Source organism: Hemibagrus wyckioides, linkage group LG07 (assembly GCF_019097595.1).
Source record: "Hemibagrus wyckioides isolate EC202008001 linkage group LG07, SWU_Hwy_1.0, whole genome shotgun sequence".
In the NCBI taxonomy this organism is placed as follows: domain Eukaryota; kingdom Metazoa; phylum Chordata; class Actinopteri; order Siluriformes; family Bagridae; genus Hemibagrus; species Hemibagrus wyckioides.
This window is the reverse complement of record NC_080716.1, coordinates 11,649,431-11,664,665: the sequence shown is the minus strand read 5'-3', so window position 1 is coordinate 11,664,665 and position 15,235 is coordinate 11,649,431. Positions and strand designations below refer to the sequence as shown.

At 41.5% G+C, this 15,235-nt stretch overlaps 1 protein-coding gene across 1 annotated transcript; it reads left to right on the top strand.

Moving 5' to 3' along the window:
• Positions 1 to 278: 278 nt before the first annotated feature.
• On the top strand, positions 279 to 3,713 carry penkb (proenkephalin b). Its single transcript, XM_058394052.1, has 3 exons — positions 279 to 540; positions 1,064 to 1,201; positions 2,511 to 3,713. Exons 1-3 carry the CDS (start codon positions 532 to 534, stop codon positions 3,144 to 3,146), a joined length of 783 nt encoding a protein of 260 aa, XP_058250035.1. The 5' UTR covers positions 279 to 531; the 3' UTR covers positions 3,147 to 3,713.
• The last annotated feature ends 11,522 nt before the right edge of the window (positions 3,714 to 15,235 follow it).

Below are 15,235 nucleotides of genomic sequence, written 5' to 3'. Positions count from 1 at the left end.
GTGATTCTGTACTAGACCCCTAGCAGTGGCTTGACCTAATGGAAATGGAAAATACGGCTTTGGTCCATTGAGCTCGGGCTGGGATGTGATTTAGGAGACAGCGACCCTCCTGCCTCCACAATGACCCCTGCCACCGACCTCTTCTCTCAATTTCACTTACGCATAATTAGCTGCATTGGATGAAGTGGGTCATTATGTGGTAGCGTTTCGTTCCGTCTGCGTCATTTCACGCCAGAAAGCGCTTCCTCTGGAGGATCGGGGGAATTAAAAGACTCGTGCGCGCACACATCAGGAACGCTCGCGCCGTGGAGAGCAACTTTATCCTCACGCACAGCAAGTTCTGGGAGGGAAAAGCCCAATAAGCCAGCCTCTCGCTCTCTCTCTCTCGCTTTCTCTCTCTCTCTCTCCTCTTACTACGTCTGTCCCTCCCTTTCTTTCTCCGTCAGTTCACTTAGTTACACAGACTTGTGGCTGCACATCGGCGGCATCAGACGGCGGCGCGCAACAGAAGCGGACGCTGCGCACAACGCAATGATGAAGGTCAGTGAACCTCAGCATCATTTCAGAGTTAAATTAGGAATAAAAAGCTGGACCTACTTATTTGATTCTGGTTCCTCATATTATATTTATAATGTGAAACAATTTTGAAGTCCTGAGGCATCAGTTTAGTACTTTTTTTTGTAGATTCCTTTGTTTGTTGGTTTTGGATATCAAAATGAAATGAAAGTATTTTCGGATTTTTCTAGCAACAAAACCATACAAACTATTTCTTTTTTTCTTTTTCTTTTTTTTTTACAAAGAAAAAGTACTCGAATTTTGATTTCATCCTCATTATTATCAACATTATATCATCCCATCACATTTCCCATCTGTTCTTCATGCCACACACAGAGACCTAGGAAAGGTTTATTAAATCAGCAGTACAGTGTTGTAAGTGGATCAAAGTAATCAGTCACGAGCTCTTTCTGTAACAGCTCATCCGCTTTATAGACTACTAAACCTGTAATCACTCATTTTCTCTTCCTCCCTCGCTCCTTCTCTGTTATTCTGGGTGTTGGTGTAGCCGTGCTCGGGGCTGATGCGCGTCCGCTGGGCGCTCTTCTTCAGCGCGTGCTTGCGGATGGTGAGCGCGGACTGTGGCTCTGACTGCGCCTACTGCTCTGTGCACCTGCGCCTGCAACAAACACACGTCAACTCTATAGTAAGTGTGTCGACACTGTGCGTCTGTGCGCTTTCAGTGCTCACAGCAATAGTTTTTCCTCAAAAAATGCAGCTCAGATGTATATATTTTCACATCTGTGACGATAAGGAAAAGAGTACTGGATTTTATGCTAGAAATAATAATAATAATAATAATAATAATAATAATAATAATAATAATAATAATAATATTATTATTATTATTATTATTATTAAATGATAACTAAAAATAACTATTATTTAACTATTATTATTTAATTCTTTTTATTGCTGTGCATAATACTACTACTAATAATTTTCAACCTTTATAATATCGCACTTTTCTCCATAATAAAATACATCATTCAGTTTCAGAGTGCAATTCTATGCTTCATGCCCTTCTAATCGGTAACTGATTTAGAAAGTTAACCAAAAAAAAAAAAAGAAGATGGATATGTATTGATGTTACATCTATTTGATGAAAAAAAAGAAAAAAGAAATATTGTCAGTGATATATTGATTGTGTATCATTTTCAAGCTATGGTATGTTCCTTGAATCAATTCATGGTGCTTAATGATGTATTGATCAAAGCTGCCCTAAAGCTGTCTGTGAATGGTTTAAGACAAAATACTTGATATTTTGTTAAATATTTTCATGGCACATGTCTGTCTGTCTGTCTATCTATCTATCTATCTATCTATCTATCTATCTATCTATCTATCTATCTATCTATCTATCTATCTATCTATCTACATATCAGTATACATAAAGAGAAAGAGAGAGAGGTCTGTGGCATCAAAATATGTAACAGAATATTTTGACTAATAGTTGTGAGTTTTAAATGTGCACTCTATCTATTTCCTCTGTTTCCTCTTCTGAACAATCTGACATGGTGATCTTATTATAATGGATAAGGTCCCTTTCAGATACAGATACATCATTAAAGAACTAACTGAAGAGCTAAAACACTTTGAGTTCAAGTGTACCTGTAATAGTAATATGTATCATAATATGCAGTATAATGCAAACAAAAAAACCTTCGATTTGCTTAAAATTATTCTCATTGTATTAAAATTCATATGGTTTTTCAAGAGCTTAACTCTGCTTCCCACCTACGCTCACTTACTCATTACATGTAGCACACACTACTAGATAAAAGAGAATGCAGTTAGTCATGTCTAATTTTGACAGATGTTAGTGAGAAACAACCATCAACACTGATATGTCTAATTATTTCAGAGTCAGATAGTGTTGGTATGTATATGAGTTTGTAAGCCCAAAGACTGCAGATGGTTTGTATCTCACAGATGGTATTCATGTGTTTTGGCAGGAATGTGTGTTGCAGTGTGAAGGTCATCTTTCCACTGGTGGCTCTTGGGGTATATGTCAAGATTTCCTGCAGACAACTGAGAGCACGCCTGAAGCAGGGCAAGCATCAACAGAAAGCTATAGCTTACCCCAAGAACACCATGAAGAGAAAAAATACGGTGGCTTCATGAAGCGATATGGTGGTTTCATGAAGCGTTATGGAGGCTTCATGAAACGGTATGGAGGCTTCATGAAAAAAGCAGCAGAGGTTTATGGGCCACAGCCTGATGATGTAGACCGAGGCAGAGAAATCCTGTCTAAGAGCGACATGGAGATGCTGGCCAATCTGGTTGAAGATGATGCAGAGAAGGAAGGGCTTTCAATGAAGGACATCCATAATGGGAAGGGAGAGGTTGATGAGTTAGACGGTGTGGTAAAACGCTATGGTGGCTTCATGAGACGTGGTTATGACTCAGGAGGTGAATCAAAGCCGCTACAGAAACGATATGGTGGGTTCATGCGGAGGGTGGGCAGGCCAGATTGGGGGGAGGAGCCTAAATTTTACAGAGGTGTCTTTAAACGTTCGCCACGGGAGGAAGAAGAGCAAGAGAAGCCATCAGATATGAGTAAGAAATATGGGGGTTTCGTGGAATACTGATGTCCATCAGACTGTGGTTAGTTGTTGATATTTCTGTTCTATCCCCCTTCACCTTTTACCTGTTAAAGGTTCTTTGTAATCCTGGCAGAGAAAAACAAATCACCTGCTTGTAATGCACTTGTGCTGACACCGCTTGTATAATTTGCTTGTAATATCTTTGCAGTGCTAAACATTCATAATGTAAAAAAAACAAAACAAAACAAAAAAAAAACTCTCGAAGGTATATTGTGGCTACTGGAATTCATGTTTCATGGATGCAAGCATGTGTAGCAGAATCAGACAACAGATCAATTACAAAGTAATATCACTTACGCTAGTCTGTCCTACCTTCATTTGTCACTTTTTCCTATTTCCCTGGCTGCACTATAGATAAAGCTCTCTACACCACACTTATTTAGAGATTGATCCTGGAATATATTTCCAGTTTACCACAGCAGGAGACTACATGGTGTGAACGTTTCTTTTTTTATAACCACAATAGAGTGATTTCCCCACATAGCAGTGTTTCTTATAGTGGGTTGTTCTGTTGACTGTCTAAATTTGTTATATGCTGTACAGCTTGAATAAACTGCTTGAAACTGCAAAACAATGCTTCTGGCTTTCATTACTATTGTAACAGTTAAAATCGAGATCAGAGAAAATCGTTCTGAAATCGTTTCAGAGATACATCCTTACACGTATATGAGAGACGCTTCAATCTACCATTAAGCAACTATAAAAAGGACTTTTATTAGAGTGTGTCAAGATGGGTTTTTATTTTAACTATTTATATGTAGCCTAAACAGAAGATCCTGTGCCTTAGGATAGTAGTCACAGAAATCTTTATGATTATGATTATGTTTTTTTGTCTATGTTCCTTTATTAATGATATAACAATGAACAATAAATCACATTATAATGTGCAGCTGGGTGTCTTATACCCAGTGGCATAATCTTTATTAAGGTGTGTGTGAAAGTTTAGGCACCCCTGACCAAATAGCATGTTTTGTTGATTTTTGAAGTAAAAAGAAGCAAATATTTCTTTAACTTACTATTAAAAAACATTAATTTCTCTAAATTTTAATGCAGTTACCGTAAATGTGTTGAAATTAAAAAGTAAAAAAGCTTTTTAGGAATTTACAAACATTACATTTGCAGAACATTTCTAGTACTGAGAAATTCTAGGACCATTTTGCATACAGAGTTTTCAGATATGATTTTTTTTTAAATTGTGCTCAGGTCAAGGGACTGAGGGCCTTTTAAAAAGCTTTGCGTTGCATTCCTTGAATAAAGTCATGATAAATTCTGAGGCATGGATCAGTGTCCTATTCTAGAAGCTATTTCTTTTCAGCTTCAGTTTCTTGAGTGATAAATACTAAAATCCATTCTTTCATCTACATGAGAAATGTTTCACTGGCTGCCACACAACCCAAATGCATAATTGATCCACCTTCATGCATAACAGATGGCAAGATGTTCTTTTCATCAAATGCATTTTCCTTATATTTCCTTATATCTTATACTAAGGTCCAGGGGCTCTGGGCCCAGGCCTAGTTATATGAGAGACAGCATGATTAGCTGGGGATGTGAAGAGAAGTGTGATGGTGAAATTTCAATCCACTTCTAGAGCAGGCTATCATAATTCAATGAGTTGATCTAACATAGAGAACATCCATCCATCTATTGTCTATCCCCACTTTATTCCTAATAAGGGTCACAGGAAGCCTATCCCAGCACAAAAGGCTGGTCACCAGTCCATCACAGGGCCACATATAGACAGACAACCACACACACACTATGGGCAATTTAAAATCACCAATCAACCTACTGTGGGAGTAAACCAGAGTACCTAGAGTAAACACATGCAAGCACGGGGAGAACATGCAAACTCCACACAGAAAGGCCCCTGCCTGTTTGAACCCAGGACCTTCTTGCTGTAAGGCAACAGTGCTAACCACCAAGCCACCAACGTAGAGAACAATAAACACAATATCCCAGTGGTGTGTACATAGTAATTACTTGAATATTGCTTCATAGTCTGATTAAAAGTTATTGTTGATCCATCTGCAGTTAATCCATCTGCAGGTAGTACCCCAAGGTTTGTATGTGACTGTACTTCGGTTGGTAAGACTATCACTAGCATTTCACCAATTACTGTACATAGGTGTTTTATACAGCAAGCCAACTGTGGGAGATAATTTTGTAAATGAGGATATATGTATGAGGTGTGTGTTTGATGTAGTGTGAAATAATCGGGGGACAGCAGGAGTGAGTTCTCAGGTAAGGTTTATTCGTTAGGTCGTTTGAGCTTAAGAACAATATAAGGTTTAACACGGCATGTTGGCCTGTCACGGGCCTTGCACACAGGCTGCAAGGGCTTTGAAGAACAAATAGTTGTATCATGTCAGTTGTCAGATGTCAGTCTGGCAGGCCTTCTCTGCGGTACCAGGCTTTCCAAACATGGACCAATCAATGGCAGAGATGCACCCTAGATTATTATGGTCAATCTTTGCCCCACTGGTACCTGGAGCGGCAGTGATCTCATCATGAAGTAAACACAGCGCATGCTGGATGGCAATGGTGGTACCAGGCGAAATATCTAGAGTACATACGTAGAAGACAGCGGATAAATCAGAAAAGCCGTGAAGTGTAGAGTGTAATAAAAGAAAGGGTGTTGGCCCCTGAAGGACTGAGAACTTACCCATGCTGTCTCCTGAAGAAGAATGAGGTATTGGCGAGAGTGAGGCCGAAGACAATCCCACTGGTGGGGGCGGAAAGGCCCAATTTTTAATATAATGATTTAGGGAAGTTTTAATTATAATGGTATTTGAAAAGTTGTAAATTCAAAGATAATGGTGTAAAAAAAGAATCTAAAAGGTCTAAAAAAGAAAGATGGGTGGGATTGTCTAGGCAAAGAACCAACCTGACGTGTTGCATTGGGAAGATAAGGGAAATGTATATAAAGGCTGTAGTTGGAGTTCCCCGGAGAGAGGTTTTTGGGACGTTCATGCGTGAGCATCTCAATTCTTGTGTCAGCGCTGATTACAAAATAAAATCTCTTATCTGCATTCATCTAGTCTGCTTGATTGGCTTATTTAGTTTTGAGGCCTTACTAACTATGAGTCTCACTTAGACTGAGCTGTCGGGTCAGTGTGGAGCTGGAGTCAGATTTTAGTAGTGAGTACAGTAGAATTTTTATTCCACATTGTTTTGGTGACCCCGACGTGATATCAAAGAAAACGAGATTGGCACAGAGAGAACAGCAGAGCCCCAGACCCCGGACCTGAGGCTGCGGCCGCCGCCCACGGACCAGACACGGGATCCAACTAGGACAGAGGTAAGGCAGAAGCCTGTTTAACCGAATTTCTGCGTTAGTTGTGTGTGGTCTGGGGAGGCGGAGGCGCTCGGCCCAGGGTCGGATCAGCTCTGCTCCAACTTATTGAGGCAGAGAGGCAGAGTGAGTGTAAGTTAAAACCACATAGAGTGTCATGATAAATTGCATGTTTTGTATTGAAAAGACTAGATGATGTCAGATGTATGAATGTGTAAAGGTCTGTATGATCGAAAGTCCTGGTGGGTTCCAGGTGGTATGAGAGAAATTCCTGTGAAAAAGACCTTATTTGGACGCAAACGGAGCGTTTAGTAGCAGAATAGTAAGTTCTGTGAACGTGAACACCGTCACTGGTAAAAGAAAAATAAGTGTCAAGTAGCAGGTGATAAGAGAAAAGAGTAAAATTCCTGGATCCGGGTAGTAGTGAAAGGAAATAAGAGAGGAAAAGAGGAATATAGTGAAAATTCCCGGATCTAGGTGTAAGAGAAATAAGAGATAAAGAGAATATAAAGAGAAAAAGTCCTGGATCCAGGCGGTAGGAAAATAAAGAAAAAAACAAAGAATAAGGAGAGAGGCCTGCTGTCGGCCTTTGTCTGTTGTCTGTCCTGATTGTATTGCTTGCAGTGTGTGGGTGTGTTGAGTGCGAGGGGCTGTGTGAGTGTGAGTGCATGAGGAAAATAAATGGTGATTGGATGTGCGCACTGTAAATAGCACTGTATTAACCTTTTGTCTACTAACACTATTACTGTGAGATTATAGGAAAACCAGTGTGTACATGCATGCACATTGATATGGAATGTGATATATGAAACAGGTGGGGATGATAGGGCTGAAGTTGAAAAGGAACTGCAACAGAGTGGGAAAATAAGGCAGAAGTCTTTGTGAGAGTAAAGGAATCACCGTGCATGGATGCAATCATACTAAGGTTTGATATATATGTTTTAGAGGTGCATTACGTGAGAAATGAAGGGAAAGTAAGGGTAGTGATGGTGTGGACCAGAATAGCCTTTAGAATAAATCTTATAGTGAAGCGGGCGTCCACATACCGTAAGTGAGGACCTAGTGCCAAGTGTGAGCTAATGTTTCATCTCAATTTGTTGTGCACTCATTGAATTGGATGAATACGTGTATCTGTCGCTCGTATAATTGTTCCACCCTCTACTGACGTGAAAGTGTGGTTTGACATCCATGGGGTCCATGTGAAGATGTAGCACACCGAAGGACACTACTGCTCCTGAATGGTGGAAGTGTTTGTATCTGCCTACACGGGACGACGCCGTGTGAGTGCTTACTTTACCGTTCCGGAGGAACTAAGTGAGGAAATTCCCAATATTATCACAGAAAGAGCAAAAACTCGCGGATTAGAGCTAAGTCTTAGCAGTCCACTACCATTCAAGCGAATTGGCTATAGGTTTCCAAATAGGTTTGAAAGGGAGTTTGCGGAGGCAGCACTAGAGTTGTTGAGGAAGGAAGCTGGGAAACTCCTGGTTAGGGTCAATTTAATGTGGCCTATGACCCCAAGAGGTCCTCAATACACGGAAGTTTGGATTAGCATGTGGAAGTTGGGGCAGGATCGTAGGTTGTGGAAGTGTTTCATTGCAGGAAGTTTAACAGTAGACCCTCAGGTGATGATGAAGAATTAAAAAGAACAAGGGTGTGTGTGTGTGGAAAAAGACTGAGTGCTTTCTGGAGTGGTGGAGAGGTGTGTGTGTGTGTGTGTGCGGGGGCATTGTGCCAAGAAAGAGTGAGTAAGAGCGGAGACATCCCCCCTAGAAGGAGGAGTTTCATACAGAACAAGTGAGGGAAAAGAGTTGTACATATGAACAGGCTGAGGAGTTCAGCGGCTAGAGACACGGTTTGTGGACTTGGGACGAAATCAAAAGTGGCTGAAAGCAGGCTTAGCGAGGGATGGATATTGTGCAATCAGCAGAAGGGAATACTCAGGAAAAATCCACCTAAAACTTGGGTCTGCATTCTATTGGGCCACTCAGTGAATTGTAAAAAGTGTGACCCAGATAATACAACATTACCCTTATTGAAGTATTGAACTATTATACTGACACCATATACTGCATGCGCACTACTGTGTTCTTCAGCTGTATGGCCTTTCGCCAAGACTTAGAGATAGAAACAAGGGGAATACGCACACACTTCTGGGATGAGCGAACATATAAAGATAGAGAAGGAGTAGAGCACTGGCAGCCAGAGGATTTGATTAGGGATAAATTGTGGGCCCTGACAAAGTTTGACGGACTGTACACCTTACAAAGAACTTTCCCTGACTTAGACTGGTACGAAGCCTTGAGGAAGATTTGGCGGCCCAAGTTGTTGAGTCCTATATTGAGAGCACTAGTTGACGCTCCTGAGCCCTGCAGTGTAGCCATCCCAATATTTGATTTCATCAGTGACCCATATAAGGAGGATGACGAACCCCTGGCAGAGTTATTCCAGCCCAGACCAAGCCAGTACAATTATTGTTCGGGATTGACAGTTGCCACTGTTGGGCCCTTGAGCAAGGCCCTTAACCCTCTCTGCTCCAGGGGCGCCGTATCATGGCTGACCCTGCGCTCTGACCCCAACCTCCAAGGATGGGATATGCGAAGAAAGAATTTCACTGTGCTGTAATGTATATGTGACAAATAAAGGCTGTTTCAACTGTGACAGTAGAACCGCGACTCGTACATTGGGAAAGAGGTTTTGCAACGTCAGTGCTGATTGATAAGATCAACGCGCTCGGTGAGAAGATAAGAAAGAATCCAGTAAGGCCGAGCTTGACAGTGAAACGAATCAGCGTCGCACTGACGTGGTCAGAAGGCAACAGGAATCCAGGAGAGAGAAGTAGCGCATACAGGGCACAGCAGGGGTGCATCATGAGTGAAGGGAGAAGACAGCCTACACCAGTTGACATTATAATAGCGCAACACAAACCTGACGAGAAGTATGTCAGGAAGTGTATGAGAAAATGGCATGACAGGACTCAGGGGACATGGCAGTGGCCGGTGGAAGGAACATTTGATGAAAAGGCCTGCTCAGAAGTGAGAGAAATGCTGAGACACTGGAAGCCAAGCAAAGATGATGATAAATCCAGAGGAAAGAAGTATAGGCGATTAGAGATTCTGGAATGGTTCATGAGAGAAGGAAAGAAGGTCAGAGAAGTGGAAGAAGCGGTGAAGCGAGCGATAAAGAAGGAAGAAGAGCGGAGTAGAGAGGAGAAAGAAATAGAAAGACCACCGCCAATCTACTGTCCACCACCCAACTACAACGAGCCAATGGTGGGCAGGGAACAAGTGGGAGTGTATCCAACCTTAACGGACTGCTATGCTGACTGGACAGGATGGGAAGACGTGGAGATATCAGTTGAAAACCCAATTAAAGGAAAAATTAGAAGGAGCAAAGAAACAGGGGGAAATCACAGTGAAAATGAGGAAGAAGGGGAGGCAGAGGAGATACTGCAAAGAGCAAAGAAAGAGAGTGAAGGGTATTTGCAAAAGGGAAAAGAGTTCACACACTCAACACCAGTGGGGGACAGTGCTGAGAGATATATGTCAACGTGTGCGAGTGGGCCTACAGCGCCCCCTACGCTCCTGGGAGAATGAGAAAGAGATGAACCAATGAGTGAGAAACAGGGTGTGTATAATCAATCCCGAACAGAAAAGACAACAGGGCCACCGGAAAAGCAACCATGTGCTGAATACTGGCAAGAAGATCCAGAGAGACAGGTTAGAGGAGTACTGTACATAGAGCCAAGGGAAGATGCAATAAAGAGACAGAGGGACACCAGAGAGCAGAAGGTGAGGGATAGTGTTCGTAATTTCACGCAGCAGCTGGAAGACTTAGAAGAGCGCTTACAAAATTCAGTTACAGCGTTGGAGGAGCAGCTGGAACGGGAGCGCACACGACCAAGAACCTTAAGGGACAAGAAGTCATTAAAAGCACCGCAGAGATATGGGTTTGATGACGAGGAAGAGGTTCAAATGAATCCCCTGGTGACAAAAGGAAGAGATGTGTAATATGTTCCATGGACATTTATGGATATGGTAGGATTAAGCTCACATCTACCAGAGATGTGTAATGGAGGACAAAGGTGGATTACAAAGTTTGAAGAAAAGACAGCAGGACATACCTTGTCGATAGGAGATGTGAAAGCCATATTAGCCCAAACAATAGGGAAAGCAAAGACAGCTGAAATACTGGATGAAGCTGGACTAAAGGGAGCAATGGATCTACCAGGCTGGGATGCTATAGCTCTAGGGACATGGAGAAATAGGTTGTGGAATGAAATAAGGAAAACCTACCCCACGAAAATGGACCCAGGGCAACTGGAACACATGATTCTAAAGGAAGAAGAAAATGTAGTAAAATTCATTCATGATTATCAGAATAAATGGAAGGAAGAGACAGGTGGAACATGGGACGAGACGGACACAAGTAAAGGACTGTTTAAATTAATGCTGAAGAAATGTCTACCAGAACAAGTCCAAACCTCGTTGGATGAGGTGGTCGGTCTAAACTCCATGCCTTGGGATACCTACAAAGCACATGTGATACATTACGTGGAACAATACAGAAAGAAACAAAAGGACGAGAAAACAGCCTCAGAGGCCCTACTGACACAGCTATATAAAACACAGCTTGGCGAGTTGACAAGAGCTAGACAGAAAGAAAAGGAGAGAGAAAAAGCAGGAAAAATACAAGCCGCAGTGGTTATCCCAGCAGGCCAAGAACTTGTACAGAATAACCAAATGCTGCCGCAACAAGGACAAACACCACAGCAACCGCAAATGATGCCACAACCGCAGGTGGCAGCACCAAACTCACAGCATCCACAAAATAGCCAGGTGTACCCAATGACCCAACCCATTAATGTCCACATTGGCGGTGCACAAGGAAGATTTAGAGGACGCCCAATGAGAGGTCGGTGGCAAGGGAGAAGGCAGCCGTGGGAACGATTTGGATCACCACCGCAGGGATATGCGCCGCAGAGCCCTGGAGGGCCCCAAGGACTGAGTTACGCGCAGGCACCCCCCAATCCTCAGTACCAGCAGCCACAACAACCACTAGAGTGCTGGGGCTGCGGAGGGAGTGGACACATGAGAAGAGACTGCCCACATATGTATCAGCCCCAGATAGGCCCGGGACTGGGGCCCGCACCAAATTGGAGTTGAAACGGCCCTGAGAAGCCAGAGGGGGAGAATATGCAGTATGCCACTACACTGCATCCGCAACAGGAACCAACTGTCATGGTAACACTCAATAATGAGCGTCCTTTTCCATTCATGATCGACACAGGTGCCACATATTCATGCATAGGGCGCGAAGGCTCGAATCTCCCTCTCGCTCGGAAGACCATCAAAACAACAGGCTTCTCAGGGATCTCACAGATCTTACATTTCACAGAGCCTCAGATACTAACATTAGAAGACACCACCATTGTGGCACCGCTTTTGTATTCACCCTCTACACCAGTCAATTTATTGGGGTGAGATCTTTTGTGTAAATTTAAGGCCAGAATTCAGTGCAGTCCTACAGGCCTCTGGGTGACATTCCCAGACAGAACCACAGCAGAACAATATCTCATGGCTGGGACGCAGGCAGACACAGAGTGTAGCACAGTGTATTGGCTACAGAATGACAATCCCACATTCCCCCCTTTAATGTGGGAGATAATTTTGTAAATGAGGATATATGTATGAGGTGTGTGTTTGATGTAGTGTGAAATAATCGGGGGACAGCAGGAGTGAGTTCTCAGGTAAGGTTTATTCGTTAGGTCGTTTGAGCTTAAGAACAATATAAGGTTTAACACGGCATGTTGGCCTGTCACGGGCCTTGCACACAGGCTGCAAGGGCTTTGAAGAACAAATAGTTGTATCAATGATGTCAGTCTGGCAGGCCTTCTCTGTGGTACCAGGCTTTCCAAACTTGGACCAATCAATGGCAGAGATGCACCCTAGATTATAATGGTCAATCTTCGCCCCACTGGTACCTGGAGCGGCAGTGATCTCATCATGAAGTAAACACAGCGCATGCTGGATGGCAATGGTGGTACCAGGCGAAATATCTAGAGTACATATGTAGAAGACAGCGGATAAATCAGAAAAGCCGTGAAGTGTAGAGTGTAATAAAAGAAAGGGTGTTGGCCCCTGAAGGACTGAGAACTTACCCATGCTGTCTCCTGAAGAAGAATGAGGTATTGGCGAGAGTGAGGCCGAAGACAATCCCACTGGTGGGGGCGGAAAGGCCCAATTTTTAATATAATGATTTAGGGAAGTTTTAATTATAATGGTATTTGAAAAGTTGTAAATTCAAAGATAATGGTGTAAAAAAAGAATCTAAAAGGTCTAAAAAAGAAAGATGGGTGGGATTGTCTAGGCAAAGAACCAGTGACATGTTGCATTGGGAAGATAAGGGAAATGTATATAAAGGCTGTAGTTGGAGTTCCCCGGAGAGAGGTTTTTGGGACGTTCATGCGTGAGCATCTCAATTCTTGTGTCAGCGCTGATTACAAAATAAAATCTCTTATCTGCATTCATCTAGTCTGCTTGATTGGCTTATTTAGTTTTGAGGCCTTACTAACTATGAGTCTCACTTAGACTGAGCTGTCGGGTCAGTGTGGAGCTGGAGTCAGATTTTAGTAGTGAGTACAGTAGAATTTTTATTCCACACAACCCAGGAATAATGGCTTGTGTCTCCAGGACTCTGGGAAAAGGACACCAGTAGTTTTTCACCTGCTTCTGGAAGAGATAACAGAGAGGGGTATCGTCTGTCAGTCTCTCGCCATATTACTTGCCCATCTCTTCAGCATTATCTTTGGAAAAAAGTACAGGTGACTTGCTGTTGGAAAAGAGTACAGGTGATCAGTGCTGTTTCACAAATGTAACCTGCAGCACCTACCAGAAAATTGTTATTTTGAATCCTTAATCTTACGTGTCTAGGAGTATGTTGTGGCTCAGAAGTAGATAACAAGATGAAGCAGATTTTGAGCACTTCCCAAGCTCTTTACAGCTATATTGACCTTTGTATTAGAGGTGAAATAGTGTGATCGAAGTGAAGACCAAAGGTCAATCATCATTTACATGAAAAGGGAAAGAGCAAAAATGGCAAGGTCTAGTTAATATATCAAATAAATATTTAAATCAATCTCTCTCTCTCTCTCTCTCTCTCTCTCTCTCTCCTTATCTCTGGTGCTATCTTGGTCTTTATGATGCATAATTACCCTAGGCCATTATATAAATAAGTAGATTAGATCCTTCAAGTCAATTGAAATGCTTTTGTTATAGCTGACACTGAGCTTGATAACCAAGTTACACATCTTTCACCTTTGGTTCCTGTGATCATAAATAATGGCACTTTTAGTAATGGTACTTTTAGTCACCTAAGGACTTTGCATCCTTACACATAACAACAGTATGTCGTAACACTGACATGGTCTTTATTGCATGTCCTTATCCAGCAAAATTACTGCTCTTTTTCTTATATCATTTAAAAGCAATGAACAGTACTGACTGTGACATTTACTGTCACAAGCTGGTAGCCTTTTTTTTTTTTTTTAATTTGTGGAAAGAATAATGTTTAGAAATGATCTATGAGAAATTACGTGTTAAACACAAAGAAAGACTTTTATTTCTTTTAATATATACCTGAGAAAATGGTTACTGAAGATGAATAAATAAATAAATATGAATTAATTAATGTGAACCAATTTATCCTAGTCCATGCCATAGTAGGTCCAGAGCACTGGGAATCTGCATAGTACTGGGAATGACATCCTGAATAGGGTTTTTCTAAACCACTTGTAGACCTTGCAACAGAAAGTGTTTGGAATGAGTACTGTGGTCTATGAATTAATGTGGTCCAACAGCTAATAAAACACAAAAGAAATCTCTGAAATGTTTGTAAATCTGAAGGATACAGTGGATAAAATGTCTACATATCCCCCTCAAATTGCATTTTTTTGTCATACAGAAAAAAATGAATAAATAAATTATGTTGGATCTTCTTTAACCTTCTAAAGTGTAATATAGCAACCAAATATTTAAGGAAACAAAAGATAGTACAGTTGTAGGACAAAAAGAAAGAAAAATACTTAAAATTACCTCATGTGGCTTGCTCAGAATGAACCAATCACATTCAAACTCACATTCAAAAGTAATTATAATACAGCGATCATCAATGAAGTGATTTTCTGGACATCTTGGTTTCATCCGACTGCTGAAGGCACAATCTTCAAAGAGCTTACAAAGCATGTTATTGATCAGGAGAGGGCAAGCCGGGTTTATTTGTATAGCACACACAAGGCAATGCAACATGTTTTACAAATAAATTGAAGAATATAAAACACAGTACAATCATTTCAAAATTAGAATAAAACCAAGTACTATTCATTAAAGGGTTCAATCAAATCAAGTAAGTGTCATAATTCAGAAAAGAAAAGATGCTGAAAGAGTAGAGAAAAGAATATAGAGCAATAAAAGTACAAGGCTTACAGCTAGGGTGTGGCACATTAAAAAATAAATGCTTAATTTAGATTTAAAAATAGCTGCATTTGTGGCACATCTAACATCCTCTGGGAGCTGATCCCAGTTTTGAACAGCATAAAAGATAAATGCTGCTTCACCATGTTTAGTTGCAGTTACTTTGCACATAATCTACATTGACTTTACACATCACATGATCACCAGCATACCTAATATTTTCCTCTCTCTCTCTTTTCTCTTTCTGTCTGTCTCTGTTGAGCTACACATCCCACTCCTAAGCTCCCAGTGTGACCATTTCTTCTTTC